Genomic DNA, 21,292 nt, shown 5'->3' on the forward strand with positions numbered 1-21,292 from the left:
GGAACCTCTTAGACTTTTACTCACATCACATTGTTGGCCCAAGCACAGGCTCAACTATCCATTGCTTTGGCAGTAGATATCAGCGTTCCAGAAAACCTCACTCCAACAAATAACTCCGAGACAGATATCCTCTCCAAAGTTCTTTTTATTAGAGTGGCACATCTGGGAAATCCCAAATCTGAATGTTCCGGGTTTCCTTTCAATAAGTAAAAACTACAAATCCACCCCCTGCACCCCTCATTGCATCACATGCCCCAATCACCACCCATCCCAGCTTGAGATGTTCTCTCAACCAGGTGCAGAAATAACATGACCTTGACTTAGAAGAAGAATGCTATTATGTCTAACCACATACACTCCAAGAAATCCCCCCCACCCCATTTTCCCAGGCTCAAGAATGTGGCAGTGTGGAAGCATCTGGTGCTAATACGGTTTCCAAAGCTGACAGTAGCTTTTTCTCGTGCCTCTGCCCTCTACACGGCTTGCCCATTGCATTCTAAAAGTTGGAAGTGCACATACAGAATGTGGATATTGTCCACGTTGGCTAAAGCTGCTTTCATGGAAGAAAAGAGAGTAGGAATTGAAATTGACAAAATGTCTATCTGTTCTGAGTTTCTGGCTCGTTTTTATTTTGCACATTAAAATGCTTCTTCTACCTAGAGTACCACTATTCCTTTATAGAGATACTTTACTTAAAATAAGTATTTAAATTGATTGTCAGTAAGAGACTGTAAACTGACAGCCAAATACTGCAGAATGTTAGTGAGATATAAATAGGCATCACTCCCCGCTTTATAAGTTGGAAGACAGACAGAGGCATAACACTGCTTTTCTGAATATATAATTATTCTGGAACCAGAAATGCATATTTATGGCAAGTGACTAAAAAGCACTCCCAAAACGTCATCTGCTTTCCCCAAATCCTCCTTTTCATTGTATCTTTTTATTTATGTATTCATTAAGCTTATATACCATCCAATTTGCCTGGACGTGACTCTAGGCAGTTTATATTCAATTAAAAACAACAATATAAAACATTTAAACAATGAATAGTAACACTAGAAATGAGTTAAAATTGACGAAGATGGAAGGGAAGGGAGCAAGTTATACAGAGGGAGGGGAGGGGACTTATCTTACTCCATTAACTACCTCCAGAATGACATGCCCCAATTGGGGCCCCAGACTAGTTGGCAAAACCAGCTCTTCAGGCCCTTTCAGAAGGCGAAAAGCTGACTGACCATGTTTGCACTCTTAGCAGTTAAATGTGAGCTGAGAAAATTCTTAATTAAATATCATTCTAATCATTTTAAGATTTCTCTCTCTTTCTCTGACTCAAACACATACATACACAATTTTCAGGAGAGATTGCCAAAATGCAACATAATAGAGGTATTACCATAGTAGGTATTTATATTCAAGGGGAAAGGGTGATTCAGAGTCTGTATGGGTGCCTATGTTGTATTTGCTGATGGGACTCAAAGTTGACTTAACCTTCCATCCTTCCAAAGTTGGTAAAATGAGGACCCAGATTGTTGGGGGCAACATGCTGACTCTGTAAAATTGCTCAGAGAATGCTGTAAAGCATCAGGGAGCGGTATATAAGTCTAAGTGTTATTGCTATTGCTAACTCCATAAAGAAGTTAAACTATTGTTCAGTCCCAGAAAAAGACAGATATATTAATAGACTGAGAAATCAGAGGGATAATAGTGCAGATTTATTAGACCAGCAGGAAACTTCTCATATCAGGATGGAAAAATAATCTCTAACCATTAGTAATAAATCACAACTTGTGTTTTATACAAACATCAGAAACAGACTGCGAACAATGGAAGAGGTTGAGGCAATGAACAGAAATGTAGACAATAAAATGCAAAATAGATTTCATTAATCACTGGCGACAATGTTTGGGATTGAAAGAAAAAGCTGTTATTGGTTTCTTCTTTTTATCTGGTGGTAAGTTGAAAAGGCATTGTGCATTTCTATTTTTAAAATAACAAAATAGTTGTGTCCAACAGCCAATTGTGCTTTAGTCTGGGAAAGAAATTGAAGAAGCAATCAAGTTTACGTGGAAAAGAGAATGCCTGTCTTTGAATGACAATGGCCATTGGAGTACAGGTAGTCCTTTGAGTTAGGACTGTAACGGAGCCTGCTTATTAAGATCAGAAGTTAGGAGGGCTGTTATACTGTGCTCCCTGGCCTGTATTCTCACGAGAACAAGAGGTGTTCTGGGGTTCCATTTTTTTTCCTGAGATTTCTCAAATCCAGCATTCATCACCAATAATGTCTCATATTCCTCAGCCTTTTCTAAAGCCAGCTTGAACATTTGGCATCTCTTTTCCCACGCCGGGCTCTAATCTGTGTTAAATTATCTTAAGTGTTATTTTGCTAGCATATGAAAAACTTTATTTTGCTAGCATATGAAATTAAGGGTATAGTATGATGGTTTACACATTTAGTCTGTTTTTTGGTATGATAGATTGACTTCTTTTGATTTGTTGGCCACTGTGCTATTCTCCAGATTTGCTGGCATAGCTTAATTAGAACCTTTACTGATTATCATTCTGCTGCTTCAGTGGGTATTTCATCAGTTGGTATAGCTGAATTGGTAATGAATGGAGTGCTAATCTAAGTTCGTCTTCTAGTACTGGGGATTCCTGTAAGTAGGAAATAGCTTCAAAATATCTTGGATGTTGACATCACAGCCATATAGTGTTTCAATATGTTCCCTCCATCTTCCTTTGATCTCCTTTGAATTGTTACTAACTGTCTGTTGGTCTGTTTTAGCATATCAATTCAAGGTTAGATTCTCCTTCTGAAAGAGTCCTTGTTTTCTCATGTCTGTTTGTATCTTCAGTGTTTTTGCCAATGCAATACTGTTTTGTGTCTTTTTGAACAGCTCTCTAAAACTTTTTGTTCATTTCTTAGTTTTTTCTTTCTTTCTTATTCTGGCTTCTTTTCTCATCTTGGCAATTTCCACAGTTTGTTCTGACATCTAGTTTTCTTTCTTTTTCTCTGTCTTCATAAACTCATATCTTTACAGGTAATCCTCATTTGTTGTCCTGTCATTTAGCAGCTGTTCAAAGTTACAACAGATCTTCCCCAAAGTTACCATGGCCATTGGCTCTTACAACTGCTGCAGCACTCCCTGTCTCTCTTCCCGCTTGATCAGTGCTGCCGGGTTGGGCCAAACCAGTAGTTTTTTTTAAAAAAAGCCTCCCACAATCAGCTGAGAGGAAGAAAAAAAGGCCTGGACAATCAGCTCACAAGAGAAAGAAGAGAAAAGCACAGGATCAGCCCTCCCACCTGCCACTGTGCTTTTCTCTTCTTTTTCCTCTCAGCTGCAGGCCTCAGCTGGTGTGGGGAAAGCTGCGCGTGAACGTTAGGCGCGCACGTGATAGGTGTGAGTGCACGCGTGTGCAATCACCGAACTGGTAGTAGAACAGGTAGCCCTCGATCCTGTACCAGTGGGTACTTGCAGGCTTTGTGCCTGCATCCCATCTCTCCATCACCCATCACTCTTTACCTTCTGAAGATTTCTGGACCTTATATTGGGGAAGGAGGACAGTGCATACATGTCTGGACCATGTGGCTGCCTCCCAGAAACAGTTACCATTTTCTGAATGCCCACAATTCCTTGCAATTGCACCAAGATGGCATAAATTCCAGCAGGCTGCCCTGTGGCCCACTCGGTTCTGTTTCCCTAACAAGGTCTGCACAGTGCTGAGGAAAGCTCTAGAGCCCTGACGATCTACAAAGAGTAAGTATGTGATGAGTAGGTGGAGAGAAGGCCCAAGCCCTGCAGAGACCTGGTGTGGGGGAGAAATCCTGTAGGGACCCAGTGGGGGGAAAGGCCTATGGGGACTTGTGGGGGGAACCCAAGGGCTGTGGGGATCCCAAAGATAACAAACGGAGCATAGGATGTCTTGGGTTGGGGAGGCCTTGGGAGGCCTACATCAGGCAGTTAGGCGGTGGTGGTATTCCAGATATTTTGTGTTGCACTCACGGAGCTTACCACTATTACATCTTTGCTTTCTATTGCCACAGTCATTCTACTTCTATTTGCATGTCTTAGTATTTTGTGATTTGTTCCCCCCCCAGTACTTTCTCTTCTCTTCTGCTGTCTCCAGGCTCTGCCATATTATTATCATAGGGATATTCTAGGGTTTAGTTGTTTTACCCTACTTTGATGTAGCTGACAATTGCATGTTGGAATCTGCTTTAAATAATTCTAGATGTTTGCAAAAAAATTCCTTGTGTGTCCAACCACACTTGGCCAATAAAGAATTCTATTCTATTCTATCCCATTCCTATTCCTATTCCTATTCCTTTCCATTCTATTCATACTCTGTCTTACTCCAGGCCATTGCTTTAAATATATTGTTTGTTTTAGTATACAGTACACATATTTGTTTACTGGGCTCTAAGCTAGTTTTATTGAATCAATATATAATTATTGTATTGTGGTTTTTGTTTAGTTTTTGTTTGGTGCTGTGCCATGGTAATAGTGTGTAATTTATTATTGGTGCTGTTGTTCTTTGTTAGTAGAAGTTTCCTTTAAAGGCAGGCCTAAGTAGAGTTTTCTAGAGGTGGTAAAGGCATGGCTAATTCTTACCAATTACTGTTGCCTTATTTTTGAAAACCTTCCAATTTTCAATCTATAATCTACTCCTTAATAGATAATAGCAGTATTTCTGAAACTTTCCCCCCCATTATCCCAAAGAATATGTTTGTGTTGGTGCTAAATCTGTATGTAATAAATATATGCAACTACATTTTACATTTTGTTAATCCTAGAATGTAGAGGGATGCGGTGGCTCAGGGGCTATGACGCTGAGCTTGTCTATCAGAAAGTTCGGTGGATCGAAAGCCTAGCACCACGAAACAGAGTGAGCTCCCGTTACTTGTCCCAGCTTCTGCCAATCTAGCAGTTCGAAAGCATGTAAAAATGCAAGTAGAAAAATAGGGACCACTTTGGTAACAGCGTTCCATGCGCCTTCGGCATTTTAGTCATGCCGGCCACATGACCACGGAGACATCTTCCAACGGCGCTGACTCCTCGGCTTTGTAACAGAAATGAGTACCACCCCTAGAGTCGGAAACGACTAGCATGTATGTGCAAGGGGAACCTTTACCTTTACCTAATCCTGGAATGTACTCTTGCTTGCATATGGCCTTTCCTGAAAAGTGTCTTACTCTCCAATTGCCATTTATAATCCCTTTCTGTTTGATTTAACTTGTTTATTTGAAGAAAGATGGGCTTGTAGAATTGTTTGTTTGCAATATTTGTTCATTTTGTAATGTCCTGGTCTTTATGAATTTTGACCATGTATATTTTTACAAGAAAAAGCAACAAGAAGCCCATGAAGTGTTCTTTATATTGCCATAATGAGAAATCAGTATGTAGTTGATTTGCACTGACAATGTTTCATTCCCCACCTTCAGTAACTGATTTCTATCAACTTCTTTCAGTGAATTTCAATAATATTTTAGTCTAGCTATCATCCTTTCTTGTCCCGCAATATAATATGTTCTATAAATTCTGATCCTGTAATTGTGAGACCATAGTTCCATAATTGAAAGAATATCTTGAGTTTGTCTGGAACAGATGAGAACAGAATAACCATTTTATATTGTTCAGGGGGAAAAAGTCAGTGCAGCTTATATGTGTATCCAAGAATGACAGATTTTTCTGTATTCTGATAAATTGGCTACTGATGTATCTTTGTAAGACTAACTTCTTCTTAGTGTGTACAATACACTGATTCTTCAGTCATTTCAACTCTGGGTCTCAAAATATCCCATTTGTTTTTAATGTAAACTATTTCGTACAAATTGGACTCCCTGCAAAATCATTTTTTCTTCTACTGGAAAGTCTATATCAGTCACTTCACTTTTATGACTATTTAGTGATTTGTTTCTCTGCATTCATAATCTTCAATGGCATTTGTGATTTATGATCAACTTGGATTAATATGAGAATATAGCCAACATCACATAAGATTCCCTCAGTTTTTGTTTTTAATGGAACAGTTTTATGAGGTATCAAGAAATTCTGCCTGTCTTATTTACCAGTATAAGTTGTTTTCCACCCTGTTTTAATGGATAGATCCTTTGTGTGTTTAGCTGCTTCTGGTGTGCCATAGTCCACTAGGGATGTCTGTTTTCCCTTGGCAATATCTTGGTGCTTCAGGCAAGTTAAGGAACATTCTAATTGGATATGCTGTACGATATTTTGCACAAACATAATGTTATATATGTTATTTTGCACAAATATAATGTTAATATATTTGCCTTCCTAAAGATTTTCAGTTTTGTTCATTTGAATGAATATTTTATTTTATACATCTTTTTTTCCTGCTCCAATAATACCTTTAGAATTATTCATGTACTTCCTGGGCATTCACTATGTAGCTTAGATGCATTCCTTTAAGGCAAAGTGTTTACTTCTTTGATACATATTGCCTAAGGAAGGCTTTCTGGCTTCACACCAGCCACAGGAACAATTAGAAAGCTCCCTATTCTGGATGCTGCAGGAGTCCATTCCACTAAACGTAAAAGATCCCCTCGCATATGCATGCTACGTGCACATACGTTGTTTTAGGGGGCAGTGCTCATCTCCGTTACAAAGCCAAAGAGCCAGTGCTGCCCGAAGACATCTCCGTGGTCATGTGGCCGGCATGACTAAATGCCAAAGGCGCATGGAATGCTGTTACCTTCCCACCAAAGTGGTCCCTATTTTTCTATTTGCATTTTTACATGCTTTCGAACTGCTAGGTTGGCAGAAGCTGGGACAAGTAATGGGAGCAAGTTACGCGATACTAGGGATTCAAACTGTCAGACTGCCGACCTTTCTGATGGACAAGCTCAGCATCTTAGCCACTGAGCCACTGCGTCCCTTTCCATTCCATTACAGCACCAGCAATATTGACAGCAGACCTTGAGTTGGTCTGAAAAATCTATTATCTAGACAGATCAGAGCAGGTGTTTGTTTTTTTGGATGACATATACTTTTATGTTTCATTGTCCTCTGCATTGCTTGTAATTTCACCTAGCTGTTTTCCTCATTCGCATGTCACAGAGAAACCATAGTGAAGGAGAGAACAAGTTGCCAAAATATACTTGTGGATTTTCTTTTTGAGTGGTCATTTGTGCATTTATATAAACCTTCCACTATCTCTTTTTAGGGGGATATTTGCATTTTAAGAACTTCTAATTTGAAGAATACTATATATGATACAGAGTATTAACATGGCACTTTTGGAATATTATCTCAATTGTTCTTTATAGTAATTGAATGAGACAAGTCTAAAGCATAGTATATTATCCCATGAGGAAAATAATGCATTTCCTAAAACTACCTTGTAGTTTCTATCCTTGTTGAAGTGAGAATTAGGGACCAACATGTAACCCCAACATAAATCAGTGTAGTATTTTCTGTATTACTGTATGTAACGTTATCTGCCATTGTGGTTTTCATTATTGGATAAATAGACAGTGTGACACTCCTATCTTTTTAGCACCCTGAACTTTTGCTAGACATTCAGCTTTGCTAAGAAATACAGCAATGCTTCTTTTAATCGTGGTAGAGTTTTTTGGGGTGTTTGTGTGTGTCTTTCAGTCTTTCCTGACTCCTGGAAACTGCCCAGATTAGTCCCTGCAATTTTTCTGGCAAGATTTCAGAAGTGGTTTGCTATTGCCTTCTTTCCAGGACTGAAAGAAAATAACTGGCCTAAGGTCATTCAGCTCACTGTGTACCTAAGGCAGGATTACAATTCACACAGTCTCCTGGTTTGTAGTCTGATATTTTAACCACTACACTATACTGGCTCTTCTTTTTTATTGATACATAGAGATAAATGATCAAAAGCAGAGAGAGAGAGGGGGAAAAAAGTAAACAATACTGTTTCTATAATTGAGGTGATAATATCCCCGCTAACTGCGCAGTGTCCATCCTTTCTCCATTCTGTGATCAGAGTGGGAGTTGGCAAGAAGCAATATACATTTTCCAGGTAGTGTAGGATAGAGGTATAATTTGTATGTGGTGCAAGGTTTTTTGCATTTGTGTTTTCAGTTTGGGATGTAGGTAAGCTAGCAGGAATTTGAGTCCTTGTACTTTGGGTGTTGGCTGGGGTCCAGCGGTCCATATAACAACAACAGAAAAGAAGTTTGTTAACTTTGCCTATTTGTTAGGTTCTGGTTTCTGCTCCTATCTTGGTAATATTTGAATATTATTATATTTATAGAAGATAACTGGAACTCCTTTTAAAGCTATGAATAATTCTTTTTTGTTTTCTTCTTAATAGCCACTGAGCTTCCATTTTAAAGAAAGTTAACTTAATCATAAAGAATAATGGGTTATCTAGCTCAAAGGCCCTTTAATGTTTTGTATTTAAAAAGAAATGTTGAAAGAAACCTAATAAAGGCACCAAATTCCTATGAATGTGGTTTTTAAATTGTATAAATGGTTTCAGTGAAATTAAGTACATGTAGTACTAAATGAATAGTTGTTTTAGAAACATAGGACATTAATTTTCTGTAATTATCAACTAAGGACACCCTGTATCTATGTGGGAGGAACATATGTATAATTTACCTAGTAGAAAATACTGTAGAATTAAAAAAACAGGATTGCTAAAGGATATTTCAGAATGCCAATCAATGAAGCTGGGGTTGGCTTGTAGTCTGTAATCAACTATTTCCAAATAACCATTCAAACATACCCTTAATTCTAATTACTTGATTGGAAGTGGCAGAATGTTCTTCAGCTGTATCTGGATTATTAAGCATATCTGTAGTACAAATATTTGTTAAACGTTACCTATCAGTGGCTAAGCATGTGGTAGATTGAATTTAAGAGATATTTAGGAGATTTTGCCATTTAGAATGAGGAAAATAGTCAGGGGTGGGTTTCTACCAGTTCTGTCCACCTCTGTAGAACCGGTAGCTCTGAAGAGCAGCAGACATAGAACCGGTTCTATGTCTGCTGATGTTTTTGCCCACCCGCCCACCTGGGCTCTGATCTTTATTTCCTGATTTTTCAAATTCAGCTGCCAAACGAGGCACAGCTGCAGTTAAAAAAGCAGGAAAAGAGGGCTGATTCAAAGGCTGCTTCTCTGCATGCATCATGCTGATGACGATTACAAGCGCACACTCGCAGCTGTGCAGAAAAGCATATCATAAATCACCAAACCTCGTAAATCCCGAACTGGTAGTTAACCCTGTCGTATCCCACCCCTGAAAATAGATGCAGATACGGTCTGTCTGGGAACATTTAGATGCACAGCCAGTTCTGTAATTGATTTGTATAAGCGTATTTGGCTCACCTTTTGAAATCAGGTGTTTTAGTTTGTGTTTAAGGATAGAATTCCGAGTAAGAGGAACATTATGGACATTTTTCTTTATTTTAGTGGAAATTATATCTTGAAGCTTTGATAAGTCCCAGTATTTGCAGAATAATTAAAATAGATTTAACTATATGACTAGGCAGTCCCAAAGGTGCTTTTTCAAAAGGCAATTGGGCTATATTTTTCCCCTTGAGTAAGAAGATTGATGTTTCGTTTCTCATCCAAGAAGCTTCTTCAGCCAGAACTGAAGAAGCTTCTTGGATAATTATTCTGTTTAGAGTGCCAATTAAATGCAAGCTTTGGGCTTTGGTTATATAGTATACTAGACAACCCATGTTGGGTGATCATTTCAGAAATGTTTTCCTTACCTAAAGAGAGACGAGGAATGTCATAGGTGGCCAAAAAAAGGAGTGGGAGCAGGACCAACTTCTGACTTCTTGCCGCCTTTCCCATCAAGTTTCCTTGTTTCCTTCTTGCTGGGTGGAGGAAAAAGTGAGGGATTGCAAAACTTGCTGGGAAACTACGATATCATGGAAAGTTGAAAATAAAGATCACATGACTGCAGCAGATTTTGGATAGATTCTGTAAGTTAACCCGTTTGACTTCCCTTGGTTCAAAAAATGTTGCTCTCTGTTGTGCCGTTTCATTCAGTTAAAGATCATTTTATTTTTATGGATTCAACATATATGCTACCCATCTCGCTCATAATGAGGATTTTAGTAGTATGGATATTTAGTAGTATAGAGACAGAGGCACCCATAGAGCTGGATAATGGGGCGGGGGGGGCAGTGTCAAAAAGTTCCTATGGCAATTGGGATACATGGGGCAGAGCTGTCCCATTGATTCCAGCTACCATCTTGACTTTTATTTTATGCCTGTTGCAGATGCCCCATATGTTAAAATGTCTTTTTGATAAAAAAAATCTCTTATTGTTAACTCGCACTCTTATAAAGAATGAGAGATAATCTAACTATAAACTGTGAATTAGTTTTGTGGTATTTCACCTTTCATAAAAAAGGTTAATTCAATTTACAGATCATAGAGACATTAAAAATATGTGGTAATTACTCAGTGCATTTTCTGTGAAGATTGAATCTTCCCAGATTTTTCTTGCTTGAAATAAAATGAGTGTGTGGGTGGGTGCAGGGGTGCATGGACATACATATACAAACATGTATATCTAGATCTAGTAAATGGAATCTTAACAAAATAGGAATATTTGAAAATAGTATCCACAGATTTATTATTGTTAATTCCAGTAAAATTAATGTTTAATTTGAGAAGTGGTGTTTAAATAATAATACATATAATCATTATACCCAAACATGGGGGTGTGATGGCTCAGTAATTAAAGGCGTTGAGCTTGTTAGCTGGAAATTTACAGCCTGGATTCAAGGCCAGCGTACTGCGTGATGGAGCGAGCGTCTGTTACTTGCCCCAGCTCCTGCCCATGTAGCAGTTTGAAAGCATGCTAATGCAAATAGATAAATAGGCACCACTTTGGTGGACAGTAAAAGCATTCTGTGTGCCTTGGTGTATAGTCAGGCTGGCCACATGACCACATAAATATCTTTGGATAGTGCTGGCTCACTCAACTAAGAAATAGAGATGAGCATCAACCCTTAGATTCAGATATGACTTGGGGAAACCTTAACCTTTACTTTTACTTTATCCAAACATAGATACATGCACAAATAGCATAGTCTATAATATGCATTACTAACTAATAAGATCCTTATTGGACTACGTTGCAGGCATTGAACCCATCTGTCAATTACATAATAGTTTTAGCATTTTCTTTATTATGGAAGGAGCTAGTTCATATGGATAAAGAACAAAGATGAAAAATTGTAGTCAGTAGTTTACACATAGAAATCTTATCCAACATTAGCTTTTTAAATCATTATTTCACAATAATTTTTTCTTTACCAATAGATAAATGACAGTGTTCAATGATATCTATTTGTGCTTTAAAATATTTAATGTTTGATCTATTTATGAATCTTTCTTTAATCAGAAAATGCTGCCTCTGTTTTATATGGGCATATGCCTTGTAAAGACTGGGGCTTTTTTAAGGAAATCATTTTTAAGTAAAGGAGAACTCTTGGTGACTTCAAGGACATATCCATGTGGTTTTCTTAGGAATACTATAGAATAAATTTGCTGTTGTCTTATTCCAGACTGTTTTTTTAAAAACTTTTTAGTCTTGTATATCTCTCTGGAATGTTGTAGTGGTTTCCAGTCCTTAGTACTAACCATGCCCAATCCTGCCTAGCTTCCAAATCCATACTAAGTTATCTAATTATTTATACTTAAAAGCCATCTGAAGAGTAGGTAAAAAAATTATCTTTTTTTTTCTAGAGGCAAATATTTGTGGCCTGATACATAATGTTATGTCATAATATAGTTTGGTTTTGCCTATGTATAAAACAGGTTACTATCACTGAAGTTAACCCTGATTTTTAAAATCCTGGTTTATACTTTATAAACTTTTTTTTGGATTGAGAACACAATATTTTAAAATTAGGTATATACTGAGACAGACAGTGAGAGAGGCTTGGATTACTACATTTAAGATTTATTTGTCTCAGTTGTGCTCAACTGTTTTAGTTACACCAGTAGTCTTCATAGCATTTTTCACAGAGTAACAAGAAGAAATGGATCTATAAAGTTTCTGTAGGTTTAAAAACTGGAATAAAATGTTGAATACATCTGTAAAAAATAAATTTTCATATATAAAATATGAATTTCCTTTAGAAAATCTTTATCAAGCAGTATTTCCAATGTAGATACAAGATACAAAACAAAAAAATAATACTGTAGGACTGAAATCAGAGGAAGACACTTCCTTTTCCTAACTTTGTGAAGTAGATAATGCTTTTTTTAATTGAAGTATAAATCTCAGTATTTTCTACTTCCTGTCCCATTCAAAATCTCATAAATGTTTATATCTTACATTGGAGATGATTCTTCGTTTCCAAGAAATTTATTTTTATTTTATTTGCTATGATTACACTTAATAACTGCAGTATATGTTGTACTATACATAAAATTAAAAACTCAATTTGAAGAATATAGTCATGTTTGTAATTGTATTTAGAAGTGTTTTATACTGTTCTTTCCCTGGCAGAAATGTTATTTAAATAAAGCAGACAATGTTTTATTCTACAGGCCATCAGTTGTAAGGGCCAACACAGTATCTCCTACACGTTGTCACGAAATCAAACCGTTGTAGTAGAATATACACACGATAAAGATACTGATATGTTTCAGGTAAGTGTACTAACATTACATGCTTTGAGTATCATAAAATAGATTTCCTAGAGATTTTAATGTTTCATATGTGCCTTATGGATTGGAAATTTGTCATATGAAAACTAATTCTCAGAAAGCTTTTATGCTGTGCCCTGTCTCTGTCTTTTATATTAAGAACATTTGCACTACCATACTTGATCTGACCCCTGGACCATCTAATCCAGGGATGTCCAAAGCTGGTTGAGGAATCCTGGGAGTTGAAGTCCACAAGTCTTAAAGTTGCCAAGGTTGGACACTCCTGATCTAATCTAACAGTCTGTTCTCATAGGACCAACCAACTACACAAGGAAGCTACTGGCCTCCTAGTAGATGGCCTTTAGAGACAGTCACACTGCCTTTAAGGCGAATAGACATTGATCCTAGTATTGGACTTTTCTCAGATTTTACAAATTTGATATGAAATCATCTGTATTAAAATATTACAACGGTTGAAGAAAAATGTTAATTGCTTCTCTGTCCAATTTATGGCTCTGTCCAATTTATGTACAATTGCAAAAGAAACCTATTTTGTAGTTATCTTCCTAGTTACACTTTCCTGTGATGTACTTAATGGATCATGCTTTTGAAAATTAGTTGGTTGACGCATGAGCAGTGCCTTAGAATAATGTCCCTGAACTTGGATGGGCATTTTTGAAAGCTCTCTCAATGAAGACTAGTGGTAGCTGCGTTGTTTACACTTTGATCTTCTCAATATTATTTTGAAAGTGTGTCCATGTGTACCATGTACATCATGCCCAGTATAACAGATCCACAGAAGTACCCCAACTCCCCACTCCATCTAGAAATGCCTTGATTAATTTTCAAGATTTGTTTGGAAGTCGATTAATTCAATTTTTTCTTTGGATTTTTTAAAAATGATTTTCTCTACTTCAGTGATTTTTAAGCTCAGAACATATAGTGCTGTTTGTTAATTTGATACCTTATTTATTTTTTGAAAAGCTCAGAATGGCTTCATATCACAAGGTGTCCCATCTTAATCATGTCATATCCCCCTTGTCTTCACCATTGTTCAGCAATTAAATGCTTCCTATACATTGACTCTAATATAGAATGTAAAAAAATAGTTATGCCACAAAATAAGCAGTCCAGTGATAATGCTTGCTGAAGTTATAGTATTGAGCTGCTTGATAATATCTGGTGCAAAACTCATGTAAACCTGAACTACACTAGATAAACAAGAACAGTCGTAGAAGAAACAATATCTAACTCAAAAACAATCCAGTAAGAAATGATGCCTCTTCAATCAAGCCTGGTAGGACAAGATACCTGACTTATACAATCATTAATCTCTACTCCCCTGTGCACTCATCTTGATAATGTTATCTAGCTTGGTAATGAAATGTCTGTAGGAAGAAAAGCAAGCTGAGAGAATGCCAAGAACCCAGCAACTCAGCCCTGAACTACATATTTTCACTACGGAAACTATCTGAAACAGCCTAGTATTTAAGTCTTCTCTGGTAGCCTGGACAACCAGGAATTGCTTTGAGGCAAGTGAACAGATTGGATTGCTTCATCCCCTCTTTGCCAGTGCACTTTATTTCCATGCTAGGACAGGAAGCCTCTTCCTCCATAATTAGCATGGAAATGTGATGGGCTGATGGAGAGGGACAGATTGTTCCACTTTTTCACCAATTTGCTTGACAGAAGGCCATTAAAAAGATACCCTGAATTTCTATGTGGGCTACAGATAGGAGGGGATTGTCCCTCCTTCCTGTCTGTTAGCAGCCTCGTTGTTTGGAGCGTATTTCTAACACTGGTCTCCTAGTTGACAAAGTAAGTCAGATGGATATTCAAATGGGAGAAAAACACTGTGTTCAGCAATATGTTTCACATTTTTCACCTATTAGAATGAAGACTATCAGATAAAGTAGTGTCATGTCTGAATGGCAAACAATGCATGAAATTGGAAGTGTGGTGGTTTTTTCAAGTAACTCATCTGGCAAATATTGAATTTTATAAAAATACAATTCAATTTTTTCTTCAGCAATAGTACTAAGTTTTGATATGTTTTCCTGTAACTTAATGAGCTATTTTACCCAAAGAGTTGCCTAGATACATTTTTAAAAATGGATCTAGAAAGTAATACTTAATATAGTAATTTTTCAGACCAAATTGTATTACAGAATGGTGGTTTGGGGAGGGGGTGGTGGTATGGAGCATTGTATATGTTAATTTGAGTCTTCTATTAAAGAAAGGGGAGAGGGGGAAATCAAACACATAAAATTTCTAGACAATAACTGCACCTGTGACAGTATTCTATGAATATTACATGAAAAAACATCGTTCAGGCACAGATTTTAAAAAGTGTATGTGGGCTTCAGATATTTCATACTTTTTGTAGCAAGTTTATTGATTTGAGTCCATGATATCAAAAACAAATATACTGTGATAACATATTCTTAAATAAAACATAATGGGGCAAACGTTTTTGAGGGTTTGCACATAGGCAAAACAAATGTCCTCAACTTTTGAGCACAGTTGGGATCAGAATCTCAGTTAAGAGAAATGTCACATGACTGTTTTGCTCAATGATCACAATCCAGGCATTCCTAGTTTTAAGCAGTCTCTCAGACTGTTAAGTAGAGTCCCAGGAAAGCAGGGGTGGGATTCAATTCTTTTAACAATCAGTTCTGTGGGCGTGGCTTAGTTAGTGGGCATGGCTTGGTGGTCATGTGACTAGCTGGGCATGGCTAACTCAACATCACTCACATCAAGGCATGCATCTCCTTGCCTGGCCTGTCATGACTGTGGGGATGCTGCAATAGTCGTAAGTGTGAAAAAGGGCTATAAGTCACTTTTTTCAGTGCCATTGTAACTTGAATGGTCACACCACACAAGCAAAATACCAGCAAAGGAGGAAAAAAAAACTCCAGAGAAGTTCCAGAGACAGGAAGTCCAGTCCTGCTAAGAGTGTAATAAGGGTTAACGGAGAGGCAGTTTCTGTAAGCAACACCAGAATGCTTCCTTCCTGCCTTCCTTACAGGATTAGGCCAGTAATTTCTTCTAACAACCAGTTCTCCGGACTGCTTAGAATGTTAACAACCAGTTCTAGCGAATAGGTACGAACCTGCAGAATCCCACCCCTGCAGGAAAGGCATGCAGGATGCTTTAGGGGGCTGGGGAAGACCTTGGAAGGTCTGGTGCAGGCTGCATGTGATTGCCTCTCTGCTCAGGCATAGAAAACCTTTCTGGCTAAAATCCAAGCATGATTTTCAGCCCCTGAGTGGAGAGATACTCACATGGGGCCTGCACTGTTCCTCCCAGAGACTTCCTCACCTCCCTAAGGCACTCTGCATGCCTTACCTTATCATTCTGCGTCTGTGCTCAGAGGGTGAAAATCATGCCTGGATTTTGGCTGCCTCTCGTTTCTGGGGGCTGTCTTAAAAGAACTGGCCAAAATCCAAGCAGGCAGAGAGCCCAAACCTTTCAGCAGGGAGTTCTTTCTCTCTTGGGGTTTGCCTGAAAGAGCTCTGCTGAAATCCAAGCAGCATGGAGCTGGAATTTTTTGTCAGGGAGTTCTTTCAGCCACCCTCCAGAGACGAGAAGGAATCTTCTCAGCAAGTGGCAGCAGCTTGAACATTCTCAGCCAGCTTGACTTTTGGGGGAAGCCAGCAGAGATTGCAAATGGTGATCACATGATTATGGGGCAACTTGTCATAAGAGGTTGCCAAACATCCAGATTGTGACCATGTGACTGGGGTGTGTGTCATGCAAAGTCTTTCCAAGGCCATCATTAATTCAAACTGACATTAAACAAATGGTCATAAGTTGAGGACTACCTGTATGCAGTTATCTTCTGGTAAACAATATTTATTGTGAACATAAGACATTCCCAAGTGCACCTAACAGTACATCTAGTGCAGTGTTATTTAATTGAATGTAATACAGGTAGTCCTCGACTTATGACACCATTGAGCCCAAAATTTATGTTGTAAAGTGAGACAGTTAAGTGAATTTTGCCCCATTTTACAAGCTTTCTTGCTACAGCTGTTAAGTGAATGACAGCAGCTATTAAGTTAGTAACACGGCTATTAAGTGAATCCTGACTTCTCCATTGACTTTGCTTATCAGACGGTTGCAAAAGGTGATCACATGACCCCAGGACATTGCAACCATCATAAATATGAACCAGTTGCCAAGCATCTGAATTTTGATCACATGACTGTGAGCATGCGCTGGTCATAAGTGTGAAAAACAGCCATAAGTCCCTTTTTTCCGGTGCCGTTGTAACTTTGAACAGTCACTAAATGAACTGTTGAAAGTCAAGGATTAACTGTAATTTTCAAGCCTCAGGCAGAGGTCTTTTTTCTATTCTGTTACCTCAGATCCTCCCAACTTGTGATTGAATATAAGATGATCTGCATCCTATGCTGGCTGGGGAATTCTGGGAGATGAAGTCCGCACATCTTAAAGTTGCCAAGGTTGAGAAACACTGACTTAAGCTGTGCCCATTTCTAATTGGGGAGGGTGACTTGTGTGAAGTACAGTTAAACTGTTCAGTTGTTTTGTTCACAGGGCTTCACTTACGGATTTTATATATATTATTAATTCTTTCAGGTTGGCAGATCAACAGAGAGCCCCATAGATTTTGTTGTAACAGATACGATTTCTGGCAGCCAAAACAGCGATGAAACTCAGATCACCCAAAGTACTATTTCCAGGTTTGCATGCCGCATTGTCTGTGACCGGAATGCACCGTATACAGCCAGAATATTTGCTGCAGGATTTGACTCTTCCAAAAACATATTCCTTGGGGTGAGCATGCCAAGTTTTCACATAAGTCAGGACATGACCTCTATATCAGATGATGAAAGGCTGCTTCAGATAATAGCTTATTTCAAAGCAATGGCTGTTTCTTGCAAATCCATCCATTTTATAAAAATAGGAACAAAGAGTTCTGAAAATAGCCATACTTTTATATAAGTATTTATATACCACATTATCATCTTACTAGATTCACCCACTAACTCTTGGTGACTCACAAGATAAAATAAAACCAACAGTGGAAATAGAGGAACCTGCCCGCCAAAAGGCATCTGGCATCAGCCCCCAAACACCTCCAGAAAAACTGTGTTTTAAGAAGTTTCCAGAGCTTGGGCTAAAAGCACTTCCAGAGAGTTGGGCAGTGATGAAAACAGTGCAACTGGGCCTTGAAATCCCCAAAATGAGGGGCAACCAGTTGCTTCTCCCAGCATGATCAAAATGGTTGTGCTGAACCTGGAGAGATACGGACATGTAGATAACCCAGCACCAAGCCATAGAAAGCTTTATAGATTAAAACCAGTAATTTAAGTTGCACTTGGAAGCTGATAGGAAGCCATTGCAGGCTTCCAAAATAGATACAATGTATGTCCAACAGCAAGCACCCATGAGCACCAGGTCACTGCATTTTTCATCAGTTGAACCTTCTGTGTGGTCTTTAAATGCAACCCATGCAGAATGTTCTAGAATGCTTAATCGTCTTATCCAATATTATGGACTTTGACTAGTAGCAATTCTCCAGAACTTCAGATAGAAGTAGATCGTTTGCTGAGTTGGCTGACTTGCTTGTTTGCTTTCTCTGGTTTTTGGCTGTGTTTATGTTGCTTCCATCATTGCCAACTTAGAGCACCTTAAATATGTTTAGTTTGTATATAGAGTTAGAGACCAAAGAAAGCAGTCAATAATATAATAAGATCATAATAAGATCAATTACCAATGGTATCGGTAAAAAGGAGGAACATTTTTATTTTTATAAAAAAAAATGAAGCAAGAAATGAGAGCTAAGTTTGACTCGTTAACACAAACAGTGCTTTCTTTGAAAGTTTGGTCAGAATTTGTCCATTCTTTCTCTGAAAACAATATTTGGTTTCTTTTTTTAATTGCTATATATCTCTAAATAGACTTCATCTTCTATTCCCTATTAATCTCAGATAATTAGTTCCAATTACATATTATTTGTTGACTAGTGTTATTTCTGCATCTCATAATAAATGTTAAAGCAGTTTACAGATGAAGCCAAAAAAGGCTGCTGTATATGATCTGTTGTAAGGCCCCTAATTAAGACAACCGTATTTTCTATTTGAAATAGATAAAGGAAACTTGTTAGCAAAATAGTACTAGTTATACAGCATTTAGTCCAAGTTACTGATAATCTGTTTTGATTCCAAGCTGTATTCTTTTTCTTCTATTTATCCTTTTATATGTGGTTCTAATACTTGGCTCTATTAGGCACTTGGTAATTTAAGTATGGAAAGCCTGAATAATTTATTTTTTTTATTTCTTGTTGTGGCGTTTTGTCTAGGAAAAAGCAGCAAAATGGAAGAATCCAGATGGACACATGGATGGATTAACAACTAATGGCGTTCTAGTCATGCATCCTAAAGGAGGGTTCACTGAAGAATCAAAACCCGGTGTTTGGCGAGAAATTTCAGTCTGCGGTGATGTATATACCCTACGGGAAACAAGATCTGCTCAACAAAGAGGCAAGCTAGTAAGTTTGTTTGTTTATTTATTCATTTATTTTGATTTGTCAATCGCTTACAAGATAATAGGTATATGTATATACATAGTTATGAATACATGAAATGGGTACATATAAGAAACATAAAAGAAACAATAGGACAGGGATGGTAGGAACGTTGGTGTGCTTATGCACACCCCCTACAGACCTCTTAGGAAAGGGGTGAGGTCAGTCTAAGGTTAAAGTTTTTGGGGTTTGGGAAAGAAACCACAGAATCAGGTAGAGTATTCCAGACATTGACCAGTCTGTTGCTGAAGTCGTATTTCCTGCAATCAAGTTTGGTACGATTAATCTTGAGTTTTTATCTATTGTGTGGTTATGGTTGAAGCTGAAGGTAAGTCAGCTTCATAGGTAAGTCATTGCAGTGTATGATTTTATATACCATACTTAGATCAGACCGAAGACGGCGTAATTCAAGGTTTTCTAGGTCTAGAATTTCAAGTCTGGTGGCATAAGGTGTTCTACAATGAGTAGAGGAGTGGAGAACTAACTCTTCTTGTGAAATATTTCTGGGTTTTCTCAACTGTGCTAATATCAGATACGTAATGTGGGTTCCAGACTGATGAGCTGTATTCGAGTATTGGTCTAGCAAATGATGAAAAACATTAATTAATTAATGATGAAAAATATGATTTAAAATTATTTCTAGCCATTAAAGAACATTAAAGTGGTTTTTAGTTAAACAAACAGTAAAGTTTGTTCAAAAGAAGTTTAACGAATGAGACAACATACTTTGCAATGGTAAATAAGAATGCAGAAAACACGAATCCACCTGAAAACCATTACAACAGAACCATTTTACCTCCTGAACGAGAAGCCATTCAGGGATTTGCAGGAAAAGAAGTCCAGATAGACACACTGTTTAGCAAAGGGGACTTTAAGCATGCCTAACCTACTGGATCTGGTGAAATGGATGGAGACCATAAGAATCGAGGAATGCTGCAAATTACATTACCTTGGGCATTGAGGATGATAACTAGCACCTTGGTTTGCACACAGAGGCAGACTGGAAATCAGTGTAGCTTACATAAAGATACACAGATTTGTTCTTGAATTGGGAGGTACTACATAAAGTCACTCATGTGCTTGGACTGTTGCAGTGTGCTATATACATGGGCTGCCCTTGAAGACTATTTGGTAACCACATTTCGTCCAGATTGTAGAGTTGTGAATGGATATGGGTATACCTTGAAACATTCTAGGTTCACTTCTGCTCCACAAGCTATACTGGCTGCTAATCAGCAAATAGGTGGAATTCAAAAGTGTTCGTCCTCATTTACACCCACTCCTCATTTAAGTGACAGAGTTCCATTCCAATGACCAAGTGGTCACTAAGTGAATACATGAGAGAGAAAGAAACTGAAGATCACTGATTGCTGACCTGTCAATCAGATAAAGTTGTATAGTTACTCATTCCTCCATGCATTATAAGATGCATGAAATTTTACAGTAAATGCTTCATTGGCTAAAAAATGATTTTGATTACTGTCATATTGCAAATGGTTGTGACTGAAGTTGCTAAACAAGAAGTGGGTATAAAAACTTCTTTGTGGCTTGACGCCTGATGATCTAGGGAACACCTCTTATGTTTATGTTTCCCATCCTATAAAATCTAATATAGTGGGATGCTTCAGGATCCATCGTTAAAATGCTGTCAGATCTCAGAGATGGTTCTTTTCTGTAGCTTTATCTGTCCTGTGAGATAGTATCACCTATTCACTCTTCCAGAGTCCGCACAGTCACAACACTGTTGTTGTTTCTACAAGCCTTGGAATGTGGCTTGCACTCAATAGGCCCTCAGACAAGCATTTTTCTACTTGTTTTATTATTTGAATATGTTTGTGACTCATTATTAGGTGTCTATGGAGATTCTCAGTTATCCAGGTCATGAAAAAGCACCTTTGGGACTATTAGACTCGGCTAATGGGGGCAGCTTATAAATCAGATGGATTGATACTGGGAAGTGTGTTTTCAAGGAAATTCTAGTAGAATGAACTTACAGCTCTTAAGAATGCAGAAGTTAGAAAAGAATCTGCTAAAATAATAAAAACATAATTGTCCATTGCTTTAGCTTTTACTGTACAAATGCCATTGTATTCTACACAAGAAAAAGAGAAGGCTGGATGGCTC

At 37.9% G+C, this 21,292-nt stretch overlaps 1 protein-coding gene across 1 annotated transcript in view; it reads left to right on the plus strand.

Annotated features, from left to right (window-relative positions):
- The window catches only part of PELI2 (pellino E3 ubiquitin protein ligase family member 2), a 48,954-nt gene that overhangs the window by 23,984 nt on the left and 3,678 nt on the right, over positions 1-21,292 (plus strand). The window contains exons 3-5 of the mRNA XM_026698686.2: positions 12,517-12,618; positions 17,218-17,415; positions 18,944-19,132. Of these exons, the coding sequence (XP_026554471.1) occupies positions 12,517-12,618; positions 17,218-17,415; positions 18,944-19,132 (489 nt within the window). The remainder of the gene's footprint in view (positions 1-12,516; positions 12,619-17,217; positions 17,416-18,943; positions 19,133-21,292) is intronic.

The sequence above is a fragment of the Pseudonaja textilis genome, chromosome 1 (genome assembly GCF_049901715.1).
Source record: "Pseudonaja textilis isolate UNSWEBS1 chromosome 1, rPseTex1.2, whole genome shotgun sequence".
Lineage (NCBI taxonomy): Eukaryota > Metazoa > Chordata > Lepidosauria > Squamata > Elapidae > Pseudonaja > Pseudonaja textilis.